General features: G+C 32.7%; 1 protein-coding gene across 8 annotated transcripts in view; it reads right to left on the reverse strand.

The window, feature by feature from the left end:
- ADGRL3 (adhesion G protein-coupled receptor L3) overlaps window positions 1–24,146 on the reverse strand; it is a 585,975-nt gene extending 561,829 nt beyond the window's left edge. For all 8 annotated transcript variants that reach the window (XM_060090762.1, XM_060090753.1, XM_060090744.1 and 5 more), the window contains exons 1-2: window positions 24,025–24,146; window positions 5,542–5,745 (exon numbers count right to left, since the gene is read on the reverse strand). In XM_060090762.1, coding sequence (XP_059946745.1) covers window positions 5,542–5,745; window positions 24,025–24,097 — 277 coding nt within the window. In that variant the 5' untranslated portion in view covers window positions 24,098–24,146. The remainder of the gene's footprint in view (window positions 1–5,541; window positions 5,746–24,024) is intronic.
- Between the last annotated feature and the right edge of the window lie 970 nt (window positions 24,147–25,116).

Raw genomic sequence — 25,116 nt, forward strand, 5'->3', positions numbered from 1 at the left:
CAAGGTTGTTCACTCTCACCACTATTATTCAACATAGTTTTGGAAGTTTTAGCCACAGCAGTCAGAGAAGAAAAAGAAATCCAAATTGGAAAAGAAGAACTAAAGCTGTCACTGTTTGCAGACAACATGATACAATACATAGAGAATCCTAAAGAGGCTACTAGAAAACTACTAGAGTTAATCAATGAATTTGGTAAAGTAGCAGGACACAAAAGTAACGCATAGAAATCTCTTGCATTCCTATACACTAATGATGAAAAATCTGAGAGAAATTAAGGAAACACTTCCATTTACCATTGCAACAAACAGAATAAAATACCTAGGAATTAACCTACCTAAGGAGACAAAAGACCTGTATGCAAAAAACAATAAGACACTGATGAAAGAAATTAAAGATGATACAAAGAGATGGAGAGATATACCATGTTCTTGGGTTAGAAGAATCAACATTGTGAAAATGACTATACTACCCAAAGAGATCTACAGATTCAATGCAATCCCTATCAAACTACCAATGGCATTTTTCACAGAACTAGAACAAAAAAATTGCACAATTTGTATGGAAACACAAAACACCCTGAGTAGACAAAGCAATCTTGAGAAAGAAAAATGGAGCTGGAGGAATCTGGCTCCCAGACTTCAGACTATACTACAAAGCTACGCGAAACGAAACAGTATGGTACTGGCACACAAACAAATATAGATCAATGGAACAGGATAGAAAGCCCAGAGATAAACCCATGCACCTATGGTCACCTTATTTTTGATAAAGGAGGCAAGAATATACAATGGAGAAAAGACAGCCTGTTCAATAAGTTGTGCTGGGAAAACTGGGCAGCTACATGTAAAAGAAGGAAATTAGAAAACTCCCTAATACCAGGCACAAAAATAAACTCAAAATGGATTAAAGACGTAAATATAAGCCTAGTCACTGTAAATCTCTTAGAGGAAAACATAGGTAGAACACTCTATGACATAAATCCAGCAAGATCCGTTTTGACCCACCTCCTAGAGAAATGGAAATTTAAAAAAATAAATAAATAAACAATTTGGACCTAATGAAACTTAAAAGCTTTTGCATAGCAAAGGAAACCATAAACCAGATGAAAAGACCACCCTCAGAATCGGAGAAAATATTTTCAAATGAAGCAACTGACAAAGGATTAATCTCCAAAATTTACAAGCAGCTCATGTAGCTCAATAGCAAAAAAACAAACAACCCTATCCAAAAATGGGCAGAAGACCTAAATAGACATTTCTCCAAAGAAGATATACAGATTGCCAACAAACACACGAAAGGATTCTCAATATCACTAATCATTAGAGAAATGCAAATCAAAACCAGAATTAGGTATCACCTCACACCTGTCAGAATGGTCATCATCAAAAAATCTACAAACAATAAATGCTGGAGAGGGTGTGCAGAAAAGGGAACACTCTTGCACTGTTGTTGGGAATGTAAATTGATACAGCCACTATGGAGAACAGTATGGAGGTTCCTTAAAAAACTAAAAATAGAGCTACCATACGACCCAGCGATCACACTACTGGGCATATACCCTGAGAAAACCATAATCCAAAAAGAGTCATGTACCACAATGTTCATTGCAGCTCTATTTACAATAGCCAGGACATGGAAGCAACCTAAGTGTCCATCGACAGATGAATGGATAAAGAAGCTGTGGCATATATATATATATATATATATATATATATATATACAGTAGAATATTATTCAGCCATAAAAGAAATGAAATTGAGTTATTTGTAGTGAGGTGGATGGACCTAGAGTCTGTCATACAGAGTGAAGTAAGTCAGAAAGAGAAAAACAAATACCGTATGCTAACACATATATATGGAATCTAAACAATAAATCATTCTGAAGAACCTTGGGTCAGTACAGGAATAAGATGCAGACGTAGAACACGGACTTGAGGACATGGGGAGGGGGAAGGGTAAGGTGGGCTGAAGTGAGAGAGTAGCATGGACTTATATATAATATCAAATGTAAAACAGATAGCTAGTGGGAAGCAACCGCATATCACAGGTAGATCAGCTTGGTGCTTTGTGACCACCTACAGGGGTGGGATAGGGAGGGTGGGAGGGAGACGCAAGAGGGAGGAGATATGGGGATATATGTATATGTATAGCTGATTCACTTTGTTATAAATCAGACACTAACAAACCATTGTAAACAATTATACTCCAGTAAAGATGTTAAAAAAAAAATGAGCACAGGGTAGAGTTTTTATGACTTGTCAGGATTGAAATGCTTTAGCTGTACTCTGAGAGAACACTTGTATGAGCCCTGCACACTGTATGTATGGCTTGCAGGAGGGTTATTTGTAGATCATCTCAATGAACTTTTTAAACCTGCATGAAAATCACAATTAAAGCAAGGAAAATGCTGATAAAGAACACATCAGCATTCCTTTAGCTTCAAGGAAATGTCGTGATATCTAGTCATTAACTGTGCAATCTGCCCTCAGACTTCCTTCTGCCTTAGTATGCTAAAGAGAAACAGGTCTTTTGAGAACAATGTTTTTTAATCCTTTATGCTTTGCTGCTGTACTGTGAAGTCCTAATTCCTGTGAATCCAAACACTCATTAACTCTCAAGAACTGCTATTAGCTATCTGGAGTCAAATGAATGTAAAAGGGGAAAAAGGGGGCAAAGTTTAATTTCAAACAAATAAAAGGGTTTTTGTTATATTGTTAAGGCTGTGTGTGTTGGGTTTCTATTTGCTTGTTTGACTATCGATAGAACAAATAGAGGTTAACTTTTATAAAGTAATATCAATTTTATTTTCCAATCAAAGACTGCATTAATATGTCTTCATTGTTTCCATTTTTTTCTATATCTTAAAGTATCTTGTTTCTATAACATACTGTTGTTTTTGTTTTAGAAAGACAGGGGGAGGAAGGAAGGAAGCTGGAGTTCATTGACATTTTCTAGTTTGAATTCTTCATGTCTTTTCAATTTGAAGAGCTCAAGGTAATGTGGTATCTCCCATTTTAATTTCATTTTTAATAATGGTCCAAATGTTCTATCTGTATGTATTATCTTCTATATCAAGAAAGAGTGGGGCCTCCCTGGTGGCGCAGTGGTTGGGAGTCCGCCTGCCGATGCAGGGGATACGGGTTCGTGCCCCGGTCTGGGAGGATCCCATGTGCCGCGGAGCGGCTGGGCCCGTGAGCCATGGCCGCTGGGCCTGCGCGTCCGGAGCCTGTGCTCCGCAACGGGAGAGGCCACAACAGTGAGAGGCCCACGTACCGCAAAAAGAAAAAAAAAAAAAAAAAAAAAGAAAGAGTATGCCCCTGTAATATTTACTTCGCTTCCTTTATTCTTTCTATAGGGAACATTTAAGATGACCTTCAGTTGTTCTCTATCTCACTGATAAAATTACTTTTGCACAAAAGCCACTTTCAGAAAGTATGGCCTCGTCATAGCAGATTAACATGATCTGTAGCCTCCTTTTAAATCACATGACATTTACATCAGTCTTCATTTACAAGATCACGTAAAGGTTGCCTTGTACCCTCATTTTTGTCTTTGGCCAAAACAGAATAGCAGAATAGAATACACTTTTCCTATTTGTAAGTTGATAGAAAACCTGACTTAATCCCATTACCGCACTGTAATCTGCCACATACGTGGCAAAAAGTAAAAGCCCGTAATATAGAAAAATCTTATTAAGCTATAAAAGTGGGGGAATGTAAAAATTCAGCCAACATCTTAGTAAAGTTACTATAGGAAAAACTATTCTAATTGACTGCTATTCTAAATTTTTGTCACAAGACAGAAATGCCAGCAGGTGTTTATGTGTGTTTTATGTTATAGTTGCTGATTTAAACATTTATAACATCTACTCAAAAATTAAAATTCATTTCTAGATTTCTTCTTCACTAGTACTAGAAACTGATGAACATATATGTATTGGGTAAATTAAATAATATTAATTTCATGTTACTATTTTACAATATAAATCAAAAGCCAATATTATGAAAACTTTGTGATTGCTGAAGCACATTTTGTGAAAAATGTAACTACACCCAATTTAGAGAATTTCAGGTTTGAAATGGTAATGCAAAGCAAAACAGAAAAGAAAAAAAATGTAGTTCTTAAAGAATGTTTACCATACATTTCCCCTGATTTTTCCGAACACACTGGAGTCAATTCTACATGCTTCTGTAGAAACATGCACTTACCCACCACCACTGCCCCCCAATCATCACCACTAGGGAAGAAATGTTAATCTGAACTGAAAGATTCTAGGCCACTGATTGAACAATGTGACTGAGTGGACAGAGCCACTGTGAGTGTGAAAGTCACCACACACTTACTCTTTTTATGTGGCTGCAGTAATTGAAGAGTTAGCTTTAAATTTCACAAGTCTCTTAAATCTCAAATTGATCAAAGGGTAATGCATTAACCTTAGTCCCTGAACTAAAACACAGTATTCCAGCTTATTTTACCAGGGAGTTCTGTAATGGGGCTTAGAAGATAAGCTCAGCTAATATAGTGGCATTTCATGTTCCTTTGCCAGTATTTCCTGTATAATTATTAAATTATGCTATAGGAGAGGTGAGTGTGTTTTGGAACAAGTCTTGATACTCATGGTTCCAACTGCCAAATGCTTCTCAGACTTTTTCATGCTGCAGACACAAAGAAAATTACAAATATAATATTTATATAATTATATAAATACTTAATAAATATATAAATATTATATAATGCTTGTATATTATGTTATGTTATATTATATTATATTACATTATACATATTATATTCCCTGAGGGAAATTAGAGGGATAAGAGTGTCTGTATTGAGTTTGGTGAGTAAAAAGAAAAATTATATTGCCTAAATATTATGTAAAGGTAAAATATATATATATAAAGTATTGAGGAAAAGAGCAGTATTGAATTTTGTGCAAATATGGTATAATATTCCTCACTGGAACTTCAAGGGCTGGATGTCACTCACTGTACTTGCCAGCTACAGAGATAATATTATAAATAAAGCACTTTCCAACATTTTCATAAGAAAATTAGGTTGCTTGTGTAAAAATCACTTTTCTATCAGGTTTCATGCTTTAGATGACTATATACAATTCCTAACCAAGATGTTTTCACCATAATTGCCTCAAAAATCTTGGTAGTTTCCACTGATGTGAATTTTATTTCAAACAAGCAGATGATCAGAAATGTTAAAACGTGTCTTTTACAACCATTCAAATTTTACAACCATTGACATTGTCACTAAGAGTAATTGTAAACTTCCTGTGATAAAGCAAAGATATTTCAAACCCAATCAGAAATTTAAAGTCAAACGTTCTGAGATAGTGATGAGGCTCTAATGTAGAACAAGCATGCATTGTTCAACAACAGATCAGGATATCAGTGGGTGCAAACATCAGCCACTATGAATGAATGCAGAGACTAAGTATATGGGAAGACACATTTGGGCCACTGCCTGAGGCTGAACCTCCCAGGAGCCCCTGCCCAGCCACCCGCAGCCCTCTTTCCCCACCGCTGGCCGCACCTTGGGCTGAGATCTGAGCTCCTTGGGCACCTGGACCACGAACTCCTCTGGCAGCTCCACGGGGTCCTTGTCCACGATGAGCAGTGGCACGCTCCGCAGCTGGCTGCTGAAGGAGATGTCTGGGAGGTAGAGCGCCTCCTGGGCTGCGCTCAGCATGTCGCAGTGAAGCAGCAAGGGCTGGATGTCGCTCACTGTGCTTGCCACCTGCGGGGACCGCAGGGCGCACCATCAGACTCCGCTCAGCTCACTCCGGCCTCAGAGGAGCCCTGCTAGGGGCTATTCCCAGGCTGCTCTCCGCTGCAAGCCATAGGCCCAGGACTCCACCACCCCAGGCCCCACAGACAACCCTGAAGCTGAGGACATCGTATCTCCTAGTCGTTAGTGTGATACTGACTGTGTAACTCTGTCCTAGTTAATCACGATCTTAAGTAAGCCAAAAACCTCATCCTAATTCCTAACAATGGTTAGAAAATTAAATATAATTATTGAAAGCAGAGAAAGCTAACTGAAAAAAATATAAAGATTATTTATTGGAAAAAAAAGATTATTTATGTTGTTAAAGATTCACAGCATTCTGTTATAATTTATGGGCACTAATATCTGTGTCAACAAAAATACTGGTTATTGAACTAAATATTTACACATGAAAAGCTTGATAAAGTAATGGGTGAAGAAAGTTTCAGAGAGGTTTTCTTTTTATTAGTTTTGTTTGTTGTACTATTACACTTACATGGATTGTTTTATATTTATTTATATGTTTCAGGTCACTTAACCTTTTTGGAAAGATGCTGTATTAAGGTCTGTGGTGGACATTAGGGTGAAAAGGATATACATACATTTTTGTCATTTACATACACAGTGATTTTACTGACAAATGGTACATATTACATAAATGAATAGATATGGAAGACCAAGACAATAATGAAAAAATAAAATTGCACAAACGACTATTTTTTAATATTCACAAAACAATCATACATTATATGATATGAAAAACAGAACAATATAAGTACAGGATTTTGTTTTTTTGGTGAATTGGTACAGATACATATTTCTCTACACTAATTGCAACTAGTGTAATAAATAGGAGTGATAATGAAAATGTTCCTATTAACAGAAAGAAAAAGACTTTACAAGGAAGAAGATTTTGCTTTACATAATTATTTTTAACATTTTAACATGCATATTAAAAACATGATAATAATGCTATAGGGCTACCATTCAATAGCCAAGAGAGAAACTAAGAAATTCGATAAAGCAAGAGAATTTTAGATCATCTTTCTAACACTGGAAGTTTATAAAGTAGCACTACAATTTCTTGATATACAAATTATTTGCAAATTAAGAGTGAAAAACATGTACTCCTCCAAATCACAACAAATGATACAGCTCTTATAGAAAACAAAAATTATATTAAGAAATCTGTCAAATAATCCATCTATAATGAAAAAGTTTAGAATATAACTTTAAGTCATCACCCTTAAACAACATTTTTATTTAAACTCATTATAAAATGTGTGTACTAAAATATCTAGGCAAGAGGTAATCTGAGTGTTATTTTGATAGTTCATGTGAATGAACAGGTGTCAAAGAAGGAAACAAGTTTTAAGACCAAAAAAGCTGTGAAAATTAAAATCTCTAAATAATTACCTCCAGTGGCATCTTTTCTGATCTTTTAACTTCCAAACTATCATTCTCTTTGTTATCCAAAATGACAATGTGACTAATTTTGATTATTTTTACATGAATATATACAAGTATGTTTTTACCAACACCTTTTTTTACTGCTTTATGGAAGGAAATTAGGAAAAGATTATAAAGCTATTATTTATCTTGCAAGCTTCAGTTATAATAAAGTTGAAAGATTTCACCCTCAGCCAAATTAACATATAAGGACATTCGGAGTGATGGAACATGCATTTACTTGTTCATTCATTCAACAAATATGTTTTGAGCTCCCATTATATTCCAGGTCCTTTTCTAGGTGCTGGAGATTTTGGTGAACAAAACAGATAGCATACCTACTTTAATAAATCACCCATTCTTGTGTGGGAGATGGAGAATAATGCAAATACATAAATAATTTTAATACAATATAGATATGGGTAAACCATAGAAAGTTTAAGTAGGGTAATATGTAAAGGCTACTCTGTTTAGGTTTTTATGGAAGACATATCTATGGGAGTAAAATTTAAACTGAGATCTCAAAATATTGGTAGTTGCTAGTCATACAAAAATCAGGAGTAAAGAGCATTCCAGTCTGCTGCAAAGGCCTCAGGCTGGAACCACCTTGGTCTGATCAAGAAATAGCACAATGGCCAATGAAGCTGTATATAGTGGACTGGGAGAAGAGTAATCTGGAATGAGATCAGAAAGGTAATCAGCAGCCAGATCATGGGCTTTGTAAACCTGGGTAAGGCTTTTAGTTTGGGGACAATCAACCATCTGTTTAGGATACTGAATAAAGCTCCTGGGAAAAAAAGACTAGTGCAGGATAGGGAAAAAGACATAGGAATAATGATCTCTACTGAATTAAATATCAATTATTTCAGGAAAGGTCAATTGCTAGAGTAGGCAGAGAATTATAATTGATTTAAAATGCACATAGAGTGGAATCACCATCAGTTGAAAAATGTAATAGTGCCTGCATTAAATGAAAGAATCTCAGCTTAAATAAGAAATAGACAAAAATGTTTGAACTATAACCAGAAAGCAAAGTCTAGGGACCTAGAAAGAATAGATCTGGATCAAAGAACAAAATAATTCCATGTGGTAAGACTGAGGAAAATAAAAATACCAGGAAGTTAAGTAGACTTTTACTTGTAAATTAAAGGAGATTAGACTCCAAGGTGTTCCATGAAGCTGGATTATTTTATATGTCTATAGATCAGCCTCTCCTTTAAACTGCCCATCTCTATTAAAGGAAACCAGAGTCACAGACCACTGGAAGCAAAAGTGGAGGGGACGTTACACTGCCCACATGGAGAAGGGTTGTTAGAACAGAGCCAAAATCTTAATTTTTGTTTTAAGAAATATTGTATATGTTATACTTAAGGTATTATAAAAATTCTGGGGAAATATTTACTCAAGTATAAATGTAAATGTAATTTTTCTTCCTGAAGCTATTATAAAAATAAATCTTCAAGATAAACATCACTGTTATAAGTCTGGTATTCCATTAAAAGCATTGAATCTCAAGTCTGGAAAGAATTATTCAATGCACACAATAGATAATAAACCTTAGAGCATCCTTGCTAAAAATCTCCATGTTTCACACAAGGAGACAGTGATCACAAACTCACTCTGTTCTTGGGCCACCCAATTCCATTTGAAGCAGCAAGTTCTTCCTCATGTTGAAAAAGGGGTGATATCTACACTCTGGCATTCTCCATCCACTTGTCTAAATTTGATACAAATGGGTTATGTGCAAAACGTATCAAGCTAATCCTAGAAGGCATTTGTCTTCAGATATCTGAAGACAGGCTTCACATTCTGAATGTCTCTTTTCTTCTCCAGATTCATAAGGGAAAGGTTTCTTTCAAATTAACTATGAAAAAATACCCCACAATGTTGTAACATTATCTGTACTTGGAAGGTATCCCCGTTATGCCCCACACCCATCTCTACTTGAGACCACATTTTCAAACTTTGTTGTATGTAATTTTAGGATGTCTCAAAGGTAATTTTGGTTCCAGGGCAGGAAGTAACGATGAGGCCAATACATCTTGTTCTTCTTTCTTTCTATCCTTCTTCAAAGAGAGAAAACCTTCATTCTTAACTTCTTTAAAAATCACATATCTGATTTAGATTTCATTTTTTTAAAAGAGGGACACTACTTTTTTTAAAATGTGAGTTGCTTTAATCTTTAATAATATTAAAAGTTCATCATAAGTAATGTAAATTATTGCCATACTTAAATTGTCCACATAATTAATTCATATTCAGATATTTTTACTATTTAAACACTTTGATTCTGCTTTCCTAGTGGGCAAGCATGAAATATAAAAATTAATATTTCACAACCTACTGAAATGATCAAAATATTTCCACTAGGTTTATGTGTAGTCTCCAAACATCAAAGGCCATCAGAATATCAAAGTCTCTGAATATTGGCTGTGGGTAAATATGAGGCAAGAAAAAAGGGAAAATAATGAGCATGTAAGAGGTAAAGTATTCGTGATGTTGGTATCAGAGTTCAGAGTTTTCATATTATCTGTGGAGCTTATAATTGAAATAAGTATTAAAATATCAGATTTCAATAATATATGCCTTCAGAGATCAAAACTGATTTATAATTAATAAAAATACTAAATAAGCATCGTTTCTAACCAATTTCAACTTCTTCTATTTTCTTGTTCACCTTAGGTGAGTAGCAATGTAATTCAATTATTCAGCTTCTTCCTCCAAACATCTATTGATCATAATAGTGAGCCTGGAATCTAGACATAGCAATGGGCTGCAGAACTAAGATATTTCTAAGGAGAGAGAATGCTTACAACAAGACATCATCAGAGTGTTATTTATCAGAGTTACACGTGATTTAACATTCATATTCACGAGTCATTCGTCTTTGTGTTTTGGGGTAAGAGTTTACTATATTTTTTAATAATTAGCTAATTATGAGTCTTACAGGGTTTAACTGTACTATAATGTATGTACTGTAATTACAGCTATGACCCTAACCTACATATTCAATTCTGCCTTTCACTATTATCTCTTGAATACAAAACTTATTCTCTATATGTACTTGCCAAATTCTTTGTTCAAATTATCCTTCTTAACAGGAAATTCTTTCCCCTACTGCTCAGGCTTTACAAATGACACTCCCGGTATCATGCTTCCCATAATTATTCTAAACTATTCACTATGTATATAATCAGCACCGAATTTCACACTATTTCCCTCTATTCTCTACTAAAATCTAAAATTTTAAATCTACTTTTAAATTAAAATTTAGATCTTCTAAACATTTAAAATCTTGATTTCTTTTTTATTTCCAAGATTTAAGCAAATACTGCTCTCCTTAAATCAAACTTTACAAACTTTACTTCTTTTGTTATCTTCTTTTGTTTCTAGCTCGTTCTTCTATATGCTGATTTGGTTGGTTTATTTCTAATTTAAATCATAGGTCTACAAAATAAGGCAATTCTCAGTAGGTTATTAAAATGCCTTTGGAAGAAGTCTCCATGAGCTGGTTAAGGAATTTTGATTTGAGTTTCTCTTCTAACAACTATTTGAAATGTCACTGCATCATTAGATTGACGGTTCCAAGTATATTTCTTCATCTTAAAATTACTGATACTACTACCTATGATTCAAGGGATTGTTGTGATTATTCGTTGAGCTATTGTGTGCAAAAGTGTTCAGCTAACTGCAAAGTGCTACATAAATGCTAGAAATTATATTGAAATACTTATAACAACAAATGATTGATTGATACAGAATGTCTAATCCAATTCAGTCCCATATCTATAACTATATCTCTCTATCTATCTATGTATAGAGAGAGGGAGGAAGGGGTGGGAGGAAGCAGGAGGGAAAAGAGAGAGAAAGGGAGACAGACTGGTGCTTTCATTTCTTTTCTTATAAGTAAAGGTCATTTTCCAATTCTGCTTCCTTTTGCATACCTGAAATGCTCTACCTTTCTCCCAGCACCTTCATTTTGGCCATATAAATCAATTACTACTCTCCTGATTTCTCCCTAGAAGTGCGTGTGAACAGCTGCAAAATTTCTCTCTAGGCTGGGTAGTAATCTCTAACAACCGTCATAAAAGTTCCAATCCAAGCACCTGACTAAGGATGCCACCAAGTAGAAATTACATCATGGAAGTTCTAACACAGAGATAAATTTGACTTAATTCTGGGTCTTACAAGAAAATGGCTCCGAAGTGATGAATTGTCTACCTATGTATGATGAAGCAACCTTCATAGTATATGTGAATATTATTCAATTTAACTCAACAGACTCCTTCTCTGGGCTGAACTGTTTTATGAAGCATTGGTATGTCCTGTGTGGGCAAGCAATTTTCCCTTCAGACTGGGTTTCTTGCTCTTCTTCTCTACAACACAGCTGTTACAGTAAAATAAAATATAATATGGTTAAACTTTCACCAGAAGACTGAACAGTCAAGTTATGAAAGCTATATAAGACATCCTGAGACTAGTGGAACAAGCAAACACTTGTTATGTATAAAGCTAATGGGAAACTTAATTCCTAGTGTTAAAAAACAAAAGTAACAACATTAAAAGATTATTTTTAATTGTCTTTCATGTATGGCATCTTCCATGTTTTAAACATAGAAGAAAAATCGTGGCTTATTCATTGTAATGGTTGCCTAGATTACAATATTGTAATGTAAATATCTCAAACATTTGTTAAAATGAGTAAGCAGAGTAAGATTTTTGCTATTGATGTAAATTTGTAAAAAAAAAATCAGTTTCTGACAAAAAGACATTATTTTCATTCAAATTAAATAAAATGCCTATTACATATCTTGTTCCTCAGAAGATTGATAACTAATAGCTTTTTGTTTTCAAACTAAAAACACCTGCCTCTTTGTAAACATAATGCAAACAGATTTCAATTCATAACAACAAAAGGAAAATTCTGGAATTTATTCTTTGGAAAATACGGATTTTCTTTTAACTTCCCTCCCTCTACTCTCCTCTTAAAGGATATTAAAATTTTAATGGTATAGAAAATGTGCTTTCAGAATGTAAATAATTTCTTTAAAAATCTTTATAACTGTAGTAATGGGGCATTTTTCTTAATCATGTTGCCAATTGTACTCGACATGTGGGGAAAAAACAGCAAAACCATACATATTTTGGCAGAGATCTGTCTCATTAGCGAGTTCTTTCTCCCCATCCTAAGTTAACCATAACTGGCATCTCTGGAGGTAGTTGAGAAGAATGAAAACTTTTTATGTACTTTTTTCTGGTAATAAGAGACTTTTACCCCTCCACCCCTTCTCAATACACATACTAAATGAATGTTTAAATGCTGGTTCACAAAAAAGTTGATATGTTAACAGGCTCACAGGTCAAAACGATCGATTATATTATGTTGATGATATATACATAGTGTAATTATTATTGGACACCTACTTTTAAAAAATCAGCATAGTGGTTTTTAATCTTTGTGCAGAGCCACGACAACAAGCCTGCCTCTAACAACAGCCTGTAACCCATAAAACATCTGGGCTATCACAGCTCTTCCCACTGGCCTGAGCCATTTTGACTAATATAAAAGGCTTCCTTTTAAGCAAATATGTAGTGTTCCTTGGAGGGAGCATCATACCAGCCTGTTGCTTTGAATTTTATGTATTATCTGTGTGCATTATTAAATCATGTGCCCTTAAGGTTTGCATGGTTTCACCAACTTCACTATCAAAAGGAATTTTTTAAAAAAGGATCATTGCTAAATAGTCACCACCATGTTGATTTATAACAAGCGCTACATAAAAGAATAGTTGTAATCTAATTCAGGTAGCGTCTATTGATCATTACTCTCATAGTATCTCTAACAGCCTGGAGAGAAGTAATGTGTGAAAGCTATTTTTTCTTTTATAAATATAGAGGGTTTTTTTCCCTCTACATGGTCTAATCATATCTGGATATTTTTTCCTCATGTCATCTATTATTTCTTAATGCAACAACAAAATTCATCGGTTTTGGAGTCATCTGAGTCCAAGAAAAAAAATGAATCATTGTAAAATGCTATTTTAATTTTGCATATTATTTTATCTTTGTATTTAATAAGCAATGATTTCTCTAATTTAGCTCAATGTATTTATCCCCTTTAATTTCACATTCAACTAATATCAAAGTAAGGGTACATCTGTCACTGGTTATTCAATTTCTTCAAACCTGGGAAGAATAGTGAAGACAGGAAATTTGATTGGGCTTATAGTCTAATTAAAAGCAACAGGCTTAACTATGAATAGCTTTTCAACACTCTAACTTTTTTTTTTTTGGCTGATCTAAGCTTAAGATGTTCATTAGTAACTCATTAAAGACTTAGTTACAGTCCAGTGGGTAAGTCCTGAATATAATGATGGAATGTGTGTACAAATGTGTAGGCTCATAATTAGAGAAACTGTCACATTTGGGGATTAAGAATATACAATGCAGTCTTTGAAAACCACTATGGAAAGTAAGTGACCCAAGATGGTGTTGTATTTTAAATTTTGCTTACTATCCAGGTCATTTGGTTTTTAGTTCTAATTCCTAAAGGTATGTTTTAATGACCACATTTTCCCAGGATTAAATGTGTGAGGCTTTGTGTTAGGGCCTTTCTATACATTATTTTACTTAATCCTCATACTATAACAAAGTAGGCCTAATTACCCCTTTAATAAATGAAGAAACTGTGATTCAAACTGGTTAAGGTCATGTTTCTTGGAAGTAATAGAATTGGAATTAGACTCTAAGGCTTGAAATCCTTCTACTTCATTCAATAGAACCATGCAAATTAGGATTCTAAAGCAGTTTAGATTGAATAATACTCTAAATTTCAGTTTCTGGGCTTCATTTAAGTATTACTTTCTAAATACTGACATCTTCCTTTATCCAGGGTTCCTTGAAACTGTAGGAGCTGTTCACAGTATTAACATTTATAAATCATTATCTTTATTTAGTTTTCTCCTAATCTTTTCTCCCCAAATAGTAATATTTCAGATAAGCCCAATGGGCTTAAATAGTGCAAGTTTACTAGGATCCTTTCCATATAAAACCTCAGGTCCTTTTCCATTTCTCATCTTTTTCTGTTTGTTTGTTTAAAGATGTGATATGAGTGCGTCCAGAGGACACCAATTAAAATATGTAGATTTGATAGAGAGACACAACAAATTGCTTAAATTTCATGAGATGAATTAAAAGAGGTATTGAGTTGTTTGTAGAACATATCAGAGAAAACGAGTCTATTTAAATAAAATACTCAATATTTATAATATAATTTGAGCAATGATACAAAAAAAAATGTAAAAAAGGGGGATTTCCAGAATCTGGAAGGACAAGAATTCAGACTAGAACAAAAACAGAAACATTTCTGGCCACTACAATTAAAGCTTAATATTCTTTACCATTTTCTTAAGGAGGAGTAATTGGAAACTAACTAGAAGAACCCAATGAATTACCTTGCTGTTTTGTGTATAATTCACCACTATACAGTTCACATCTCAGAATAAAGTTTCAATCATTGTCAATTACTAGTTTTTGCCATCATAAAAAAAAGCAGATTAATGAACTATTTTTAGGAATCAAATATGTAAGTAAAAGAGGAGATGGAGTGGGGCTAGACAAGCGATATATGATTTCAAAGTGAATTTAAAATAGATGAGATTTAAGTGGCTAAATCCAGGCAAAAATACTCTTTTACAAAATGCAGTCTAAAGAATTCTTAAATCTAAATGTATTCTAACATTGATATCCTGTGATGTTTTCTAAAAAAGATATTTAAGAAAGCTTACAAATCAACAATAAAAAATAAAAATTGAGAAATGATTAAATAATATTTCTTCAAGTAAGTAATGCAAATGGCCAATTAGTACATGAAAAGAAGCTCAACATTATTCATTACAGAAATACAAATCAAGATTGGGAGTTCAGGATTAATGTGTACACACTACTATATTTAAAACAGATAAACAAAAAGGACCTATTATATAGCAAAAAAAAAAACAAAAAAATGTTTAATTCAGTTTGTCAAAAAAAAAGAAAAGTACAATGAGATACTACTTCATCTTGACTAGAATGGCTAAAAGAAAAAAGACAATAACAAGTGTGAGTGAGAACGCAAGAACCCTCATACTGCCGTTTGGAATGTATAACTGTGCAACTACTCTAGAATATAGTTTAGCAGTTCCTCAAAATGCTAAATATAGTTATCGTGACTCAGCAATTCCATTCCTAGGTGTATACCCAAGAAGTGAAAACATGTCCACACAAAAACTTGTACATGAATTTTCATAACAGCAACACACAAATTAGCCCAAAAGTAGGAATAATCTAAATTTCCATCAACTAATAAATATAATGTGGTATATTTCATACAATAGATTGTTATTTGGAAACAAAAAAAGAATTAACTACTGATACATGCTATGATATAAATAAATTTTAAAATTATTATGTTAAATGAAAGAAGCAAGTTGCAAAAGATAAAAAAAATTGTATGATTCCATTTATACAAATTGTTTACAATAGGCAAACCCATAGAGACATTGATTAGTGGTTGCCAGGGACTGGGGAGAAGGGGAAACTGGGTATGACTATTAATGGGTACAGAATTTCTTTTTGGAGGACTGATAACATTCTAAAATTGATTCAGTGATGGGTGCACAACTATGCATACACTAAAATCCACTGAACTAAACACTTTTAAGTGGGTAAATTTTATGGTATGTGAAATATAAATCAATAAATATGTTTTTATATCCCCATTTATACATTAAAAAAGATATTGGTGCATCAGATCTAGTTTTTTAAAAAAAATTACATGGCATCTTTTATAAATATTTTCTTCTTCCTTTATCACAAGAGGACTATGCTTTTCTGACTCATTTATAGATGTGGCTATGAGGAAGAGTTTTAATTAATGAAAATGGAAGCAAAAGTAAAGTGCACTATTTCCAAGCATATCCATAAAAACTTTGCATTGGAATCTTCCCAATGCTTGTTCTTCCTTCCTGTAGACAGGAATGGCAATGAGCCTCAGAAAGATTTTGGAACCCTTGTTCCAAAATCTGACTGGGTCTCTGAATAACTGTGAGAACAAGAGAAGGGTATCCTCCCAGCCCCCACCACACACACACACACACACATCCAACCAGAAACACTTAACTGCCTTGGAATGCTTGGTGAACAAGACAATATTCTCTAGAATCCATTATTCATTTTGGAATCTACTGTGACTATAGCCGAAGTTTATCCTATCTAATACATTGTTCAAGAATGGATTAAAGTAGGTAACTCAAATTTCTTTCTCCAGAAATTTCATAATATATAATTGGAAACACACACACACACATACACACACACACTTGATTTGATCCCTATTTGACTACTTCTTGTCTTAGATATATATAATTTTCTGAGGACTCGTTCCTATCAAATTACACCACAAACATACAGAGTGCAGTAATGTTTCAGGGATGTCTTTTACAATTGATTAATTTGCCTAATTTTGATTTTTAATTTGCCTATACTTTCATAATATATATATTTATGTTCAATTTGTCATCCTATTACTCTTTTCGTTTCTTATTAACTTTTGTTTAATATTATATATACATATATATATATATTAGAATAATTTTGTTGAATTTCTACATAGAAAAGCTCACATCAGTACTCTGAATGCAGTGTGTGAACATATATATATATAAATTAACTTGGAAATAACTTACAATTTTGCTATTCCTAGTCTTTTCATCTAGGAACATGGTATATTGTATGTCTTCTTTTATAACTCCCAGTAAGTTTCACACTTTTCTTCTCATAGATTCCATGTAGTTCCTGCTATGATACTTCCTAAGTAACTCAGGCATTTCATTGCTGTTTTGATGGAATCATATATGTATGTTTGAATCATACACCTGAAATCAGTGCTCCCTTTAATTCTGGGAAAGTTATTATTTCTTGAATTTTCTGAGTACATCATTATACTCCTACAAATAATAATTATATCTTAATATTTGAATATTTACTCTTCTTATTTATATTTTGTTCATTATTATAGCAGCCAAAATTTGTGGAATTCTTTTAAACAAAAAGTCATGATAACAAGCAAGGCTGTATTGATCATTTACTACCATTCATTTTAGATAGCATTAATTATTAAGTTATTCATTATCAATTATTAAGTAATTATTAATTAACCTAAAAATGAATCATTCTTTTACCTCCATATCTCAAGAGATTTTCTTCCAGGGGTACAAAGATGCAGTCAAATTTTATATACAACCGTGTTCCATTTTACTGCTCTTTGTAATGGTAATGTATCAATGACCTTCAATGCTGAGCCCTCGACATATGGTTAAACAATGGTTCATTCATATGACATGTTATCATAATTTTTTGAAACTTTAATAAGATGCTAGAAATGTCTGAATTTTAAGGTTAAGTCAAAATTAAAGATATAACTTTTATTTCTAGCATTATTCCAATTTAAAAAAATGTGCATACACATAACTGCAAAAAAAATCTAACAAGCATTAATATTAATTATACCACTGGGTCATGGGATTATTGGATTTTTTCTTTCTGATCTAAATTTGTATGAGGAGAATTACTTTGACAATAAAGTAGGAGACACTGGTAATGACAAACAAAAAAATACATGAGACTATGTTCTTGTGCTCTAACAGTAAGTTACAACCTTGGCTTCTGGACAGTCAAATCACAACAAACAATAATATGTGTAGATGAAATAAACACTGGAATCTTATCAAATGTCATTTTGAGAATCTATTTTTGTACAAAGATGTCTATCTATTACTTTTGTAAGTACAACTAGCATATTTCTCTTGCAAATCCTTAGCTAGCCTAGCTTATTTGATCAAATCCTTCATGTATAATTTTTCTGATAGGAATACAATTTTCTTTATTTAAAGAAACTAATTCTGCCATGATGGTAATATAGGGCAAATATAGATTCAAATAAAACAAAAATGTAAGTATTAAAATGTAAATAGTTTATTTTCAATTTATCAATTAAAAACATGAAATAAAGAATGAATTAACCCTATGTTTCAATAGGGCCTTATTCTAAACTGTCAAATTAAAACAGATCACAATATAATATATAGTGTCTTATTTGCGTGACAAATCAATAAGACTCTTTCCTATTGCATTTCAATTTTTTGTTTGGTCATTAAGGAATCATTTCCCAATCAGAATGGAGGAAATAAATGTGTGAAAAATGCACTGTGGCTATTTATATTAAATTATAAATATAAGAGAACTATTCTTACATTGAGAATGAAATTAAATAGCAATGCAAAGAAGAGGAAAATAGATAATTAGTTATTTATATATTATATATCAAAATACTTTGAAATTCATTCAACATCAAGTGTATGATGACCATCCTAGTGCAGTCACAGTCTACCCCAAAGCCAAGAAATACAAAAAAATATGAACTTAACCCCCCCAAATAGTCACAGTACCTAAAATCTGAAAATAAAAAATGTTATTTTATTCTCAAGGTATACCTGTGTTACTCATAGAGTATCACTACAATAAAATTCACATATAACATGTTTTGCAAATGCAAAGGCAAAATAAAACTATTTTCCAATTGCCAACCTGCATACTGAATGTGTAGGGAAGGCTCCTAAACACATTCTTACAAAGGAAAGCTGTCAGGCGTGCATATTTGTAGTAAATATTGTGATATTAGAGACTGCATAGTTAACTTTTGAAATATATGTTTTGAACTTCAGTACCAAGTGGCTAACGTAGATGGTGTTGGATGTGTTTGCAGTAACCTCATATAACATGATAATGACAAAGATTTTTCTGTATAACATATTTGACCATAAAAACAGTGATATTACTGCAAGTATTACAAATTGCCTAGGCTGGCAAACATTATAAACATTTAAAGTATGATTAATTTCAAAAAATAACAAAGTTAAGCAGAGCTTAGAAGTCAACCTGTCTTTTTCACAATTAATAAAACATGACTTCATAAAAAAATTATATGGTAATATGTTGTGTTATAAAATGTAATTTTGTACTTTCTCAAACTTTACATTTTATTAGAGGTTAAAAATATTTTAAATTATTATTTTAAATCATTGACATATTAAATTTTATTATAACTGTAAAAATAGTTAATAATAAAATGCAAATTACATAAAAACATATAGTATGAAATATATATGCATTCGATCATTGTTTTGTCCCTGCTAAGAACTGTTTATAATAATTAACTTCTTGAACATAATAAAGAGCAGGTTTGCCTGTAAAGTCCATTAATATATAAATATACATTCAACTTTAATGACAAAAAAATAGACTTGCAGAAAAAAGTACACATATGGTGGCCACAGAAGAATTTTTTTTAATTCTACTTTTTTCTGCAAAGGTACCATAAAAAATAGTGTAAGCAGTAAGCTCCAATGATCCTGTTTTCTACCTTTTTAATTGTGACAGTTTCTAAACACAGCTTAATTAAGATGAGATGCAGTTAAAATATTTGAGCACCCCAATCACCTTCTCAACTCCCAACCCATTGTGGCTTGTGTGACATCCCTCCCAGGACCAGATGTCCTAGTCCAGGTCCTACACTGAAGCATATTGTTTTACTGCCAATAAGGATGAGTCCCAGGTGCCCATGTTATCTCTTGATTTTTGTTCTCTGATTCCCCCTTTTTCTCGTGCTCCCAACAAGATCAATAGGACAAAAAAACTTTTATCTTCATGCAACACTACATTATTTAACAGCAAAGAACTGCCCACCTGCTTTAGCTGCTTCTCTTTACTTCTGACAGGTCTCATAGCATTATAGATAAGGATTTTATGGCTGTACAAGAAGGGGGCACAGTCATGGTAAACAGAAAAAGAGAAATACAGAGATACACAGAGACATAAAATATGGACAGATAAACACAGAACTAGAGACATTTCTTAATTTTAAAATTGTGTGTGTGTGTGTGTGTATATATATATATATACATACACATATACACACACAATGTGGATATACTAATTAATTTGTTTTCCTATAAAAAACACTGGCCAGACTTTCTAGGATGATGTGGGAGATTATTCAACTAATGTAAACATTATTCAGAATTAATTCTTCAGCTTAGTTTCTAATTTTACCCATGTAGAAATCATGCAAAAAATGCTTCTCTGACAATTATATACTACCAATTATATACTACTACTACTGACAATTGACAATTATATACTATATTATTATATACTGACAATTATATACTAAGCCTTTATATATATATATATATATATATATATATATATACACACACACACATATATATATATATATATCAGTTTGATAATAATTTTGTTTAGATACTAGTATTAAAATTTTCTGGCAAAACTTAAGTGCTGAGGTCCAAGTAGCAAAATATTTCAATTATCAGGGTAAGAATAATGATAATTACTCATTTTCCTTATGTAATGCTGAGAGGTTTAGTTCTATTTCAAGGTAGTTAAGGCTAGGAAAATAAAATATAAAGATTTATTGAATGCCAAGCACTATGTTAGAAACTATTCACATATCATTCCATCCATTTCTTAAAATAACCACACATGGAGTAAGTGTTCATTGTTGTGGATGAGAAGTAGGTTACAAATGTTTAAGTTACTGTAAGCTTGAGGGAAAAATTAAGAATCTTTTGTTCACTACCTTACCTTTAGCAACTAGCACAGTTTTCTGGCTCACAGTCTATGATAAATGACATGTGTTAACTAGTTTACCGGGTAACAGTGTTACAGTGCTTGTAAGCAGTAGAGCTGAAATTTTATCTCAGGTCTGTTAGACTTCAAATCCCAGTCTGTCTGTGCCCAGAACATGGAAGAAGCAAGTAATCTACCTTTCTGCCTTATCTGCTCCCAAAGAACCAGGAGAGTTGAGGTGGGATTTTTCTGTAGGGAAGAATGGCCTTGATAGTAACTGATTATCTGCTGGCATTAAGACAAGAGCTTAAGAAGCTAAGTCCTTTGTTTTAAAACCTCTCTGGGTCTCATGTGCAACTTGAGTCAAGTTCTTTTGCCACTTGGTACCTCAATACTTTTACTATAAGAAGTTAATGATAATGATGATAATAATAAATAACATTAAACCCATGAGAATGTTGTGATAATTAATTGTACCAATACCTCTAAAGTTTATGGCTACATAATTTATAGTCATCATTATTATTTACTCTGGAGAAAAGGCCAGCAATTCGGGTAATACCCAGAAAAGTTAATTCTCTATGGTCTCAAGGACAAATGAAGCTAGGCATCTCAACAGCAGTATGCAAAGAGATGCTACCAGGGGATGTTTTGGAAACAAGAGTACTTCTATAACTGAGACATCCACTTTACCTCAGTCCTCTAAGGTTTCGAGCTATATGGTATTCCTTTAAGCCAGGACTGGGACTCTAAGCTATATGGGACTCTAAAAATGCCTATCCTATTAGATTTCATCACTGCTCAAAAGTACACACACTCCTCTGTTTATGAGCATGCTGGATTCCAAAAGGCTGCTCAAGTGAAGCCCTTTATTTACAAGCCCAAAGTGGTATCACAAAGGCAATGGAGAAAGCCTCCTATGGAAGGCAGACAAAACTGATTTGCATTTTCTCTGGTGTGAAGTTTTAAAATACTTACACAAAGTAATAAGAATAAAGTTTATAAGTGGAACACCTATATTGTTTATCCTGATATGATTCAAAGTCAAGATAATATAAAGTAGTTCACATACAATGGAAAGAATTACTTTAGTTTTTAGCCAAAATGTTTTATATTTTTTATATACCAGGCTCAATATCCTCCGTGCCCTATTAGGAGTTTTCAAATACTTCTCAGGCTTACTTGGAGAGATTCTGTGTGTGTGTGTTTGTGTGTGTGTGTATGTGTGTTCAGTACAGGCCTTAACTCAAGACCTATGATCTAAGGCTCAGCCATGTTTGGGGCCCACTGAAATACACAGTAGGTGTCAGTTTTTGGAGACCAGAAATTTCACCTCTGAAAAGGGAGTCTTTCTTACAATACCTATTTCTGCTATTTTTAACCTACCTTGCTCTAACAGTGCAATTTTAGACTGACTTTTTAAACTTGACTTGTACATACATAGAGTTTTTTTTTTTTTTTTTTCTGAATATCAACATCAAATGAAAAAGCTCTCAGGGTTAGCTAATTCCTAGTTGTTACAATTTACTGGAACAAAAATAAACTGGAGGGGCAGATAGTATGATAAAGGAAATTAATGTGTTCAGTCACTTAATATCTGCCAGGCACTGTGCTAGATTCTTTACATATGCTATTTATTTAATCTTCAAAGTAACCTTATGAGTGAGGTGTTTTTATAACATCTAAAAGCCTAATTAGAATCATCTTTAGATATACAGATAATCAGAAAAGCACTTGTTTAAACCTGTATAATTCTTATACTGTCCCATATCACAAAATGTTATATGTGCCCAAGTATGTGAGTATGTAAGTGCTACATCAGTATAAGAATTAAGGAAAATTTTTGAAATATTTGACAAATTTACATTGTTTAAAAGTAGATGGTTGTATAATTTTACTTTCATTTTTTAAAAAAAAAACACTCTCATATAGCGATTTGTTAGAAATAAAGGTGTTAAATCAGGGGAACTTTAGGGAAAATGTCAAGAGAGAAGTGATCATATCCTGTTTTTATACTGACAGCAGAATGCAGAATTCATGTTGAAACTTATGAATATGAGCCAAATTCAGATTCACATCACTGACGAACTACAATAGATTCCTGTAGTCAATTAAAAACCAAAAGTGAGCTGAAGAGGCTAAAAATGCTTTTCAGCTGCTTGCTAAACTATAATATTCTGAGACCTTCTAAGCAGTGGCAAATACAGCTGTGTCCCTTTTTCTTTGTTCTAATTATCATTAATGTATGAGATAGTGACTATATTATGCCATTTTCATCTTAGTGCAAAACCAACGATAATTAGTAGAAAACTTTAAATTGTGAAAAAGGAACATATATATAGACTTTAATTTGCCAATTTTTAGAGAGATCCCATGAATATTGTACTAAGTGGTACAGAATTTATCTTGCTTATTTATTGAATAATTATATGTTTTATAAAATTTGCAAAGGGAGATCATTTCTTAACTATCATACTCATGTTATAAATACCAAGCTGTCTAAATGAACAAAGAACACAGTCTTTTATGAGTATATTAGCATGTTTCAAGAAAAATACCTTTCTGCATATGTTGATATCATTTTGATGTTGCTGGGTTTTTTTCCTTTTTTTGCATTGAAAGGGATGTGAGAATTTTGCTTTAATGAGAGGTTTAATTTTTATTCTGTTTGTTAAAGATTGAGGAGATTAGTAAACACTCAGAAACAAATGATTACTTGGTTCAAGAAAGCAGATTTTTGGAGTGTTTTCTTTCAACTGTGCCTACTTACTGTATTAAAAGTTATTTTACCTACTAAAATATGTAAATAAAAATAATTCAAAATAAATGATATAGCTAATAATTCAGATGATATTCCTTAAGTGTGGTAAAACAAAGAATAAAACATGAATTATTTTTTTAAACTTTGTTTAGATATACATTTTAAATGGTATTTTAAGAAATCAAACTCAAAATCCTATTTATTGTAGCTTAAGGTACATTACTTACTGCTATTAATATATGGTAGGCAAAAGCTGCAAAATCATAGAGTAAAAATTTAGAAGAAAGACTCTAGTGTAAACAACTAAGACAACATTAAGTATCACACAAAAATATAATTAAAGGTCTTACCATGAATTATCGGTGCTAAGAGCATCATGAAGACTAGTAGCTGTGATGGCCACATGGTCATGTTCTCAGGCATGAGAGTGCCTCAAGAGTGAGTGTTCCAAACGTGAAACAAAATAAGTGTCTTTCTGATTCTTCTGTAGTCCAAGACTGATGATTAAAAAAAAAAAATCACAAAAGGAAATATTCTTCAGAACAGAAACACCAATATCCCAAATCTGAATCCTGCAAATAAGAAAAAAAAAAAGGTTAACAAATATAGGTTTTCTCATTTCCTTGAAAATTTCTTTCCTGAATAGAACATCTGTATACTGTCTCCCTTCTTCATTTTAATGAATACATGCATCATTTATAAAAATAAGTAAGTAACCTAAGGTACATTATTTATGCATGTATTAGTACAGTGTTTACTTCCCAGCCCCCAAACTGACTGAAACAAATAGTTCAGTCTCACTGGACAAAGCAGTATAAATATACTATACTCATTTGTATAATAATTAATGATTAGTTTGTATAATTTGTTAATGTGTTTAAATAGATTTGGTACTTAACTCTGTGTAAACATTTTCCACAAATATAATTTTTACTAATAATAGAAAAGTAAAAAAAAAAGAAATCATTCATTACCATTACTGTGTGTTTAAACAAAGTTAAATGCATGAGTCTTACTTTCATTCCAGGCCTAATAATCATTCAGAAATCATTCCACATATTAACTATATTACTTTTCTAAATATTTTTATAATTAAATTTGTGAAAATTATAGGCTTATGTTAATTAAATATGCTCAATCATAATCAATTCATTCAAAAGAAGTTTATTGAGTGTCCGCTGAAATACAAAGCACTGTGCTAGGAACATAGAATAGAATACTGAGTAAAACATGCAACCTATCCTCCAGGATCTTACAACTTAAAATAAGGAATCTGGCTTAAAAGTGTTAAGTGCATATGGAAGACATTAAAAATTGTTAGCATTGTAAAGTTATTTTACTGAACCAAACTGATATAGCTGCCCCCTCTTTAAAGTTTGCACAGACTTATCTTAGGAAGTGAAAATACTAAAGGAACATGACCCAAATTTTGAAGATGTTTT

Source organism: Mesoplodon densirostris, chromosome 1 (genome assembly GCF_025265405.1).
Source record: "Mesoplodon densirostris isolate mMesDen1 chromosome 1, mMesDen1 primary haplotype, whole genome shotgun sequence".
NCBI lineage: Eukaryota > Metazoa > Chordata > Mammalia > Artiodactyla > Ziphiidae > Mesoplodon > Mesoplodon densirostris.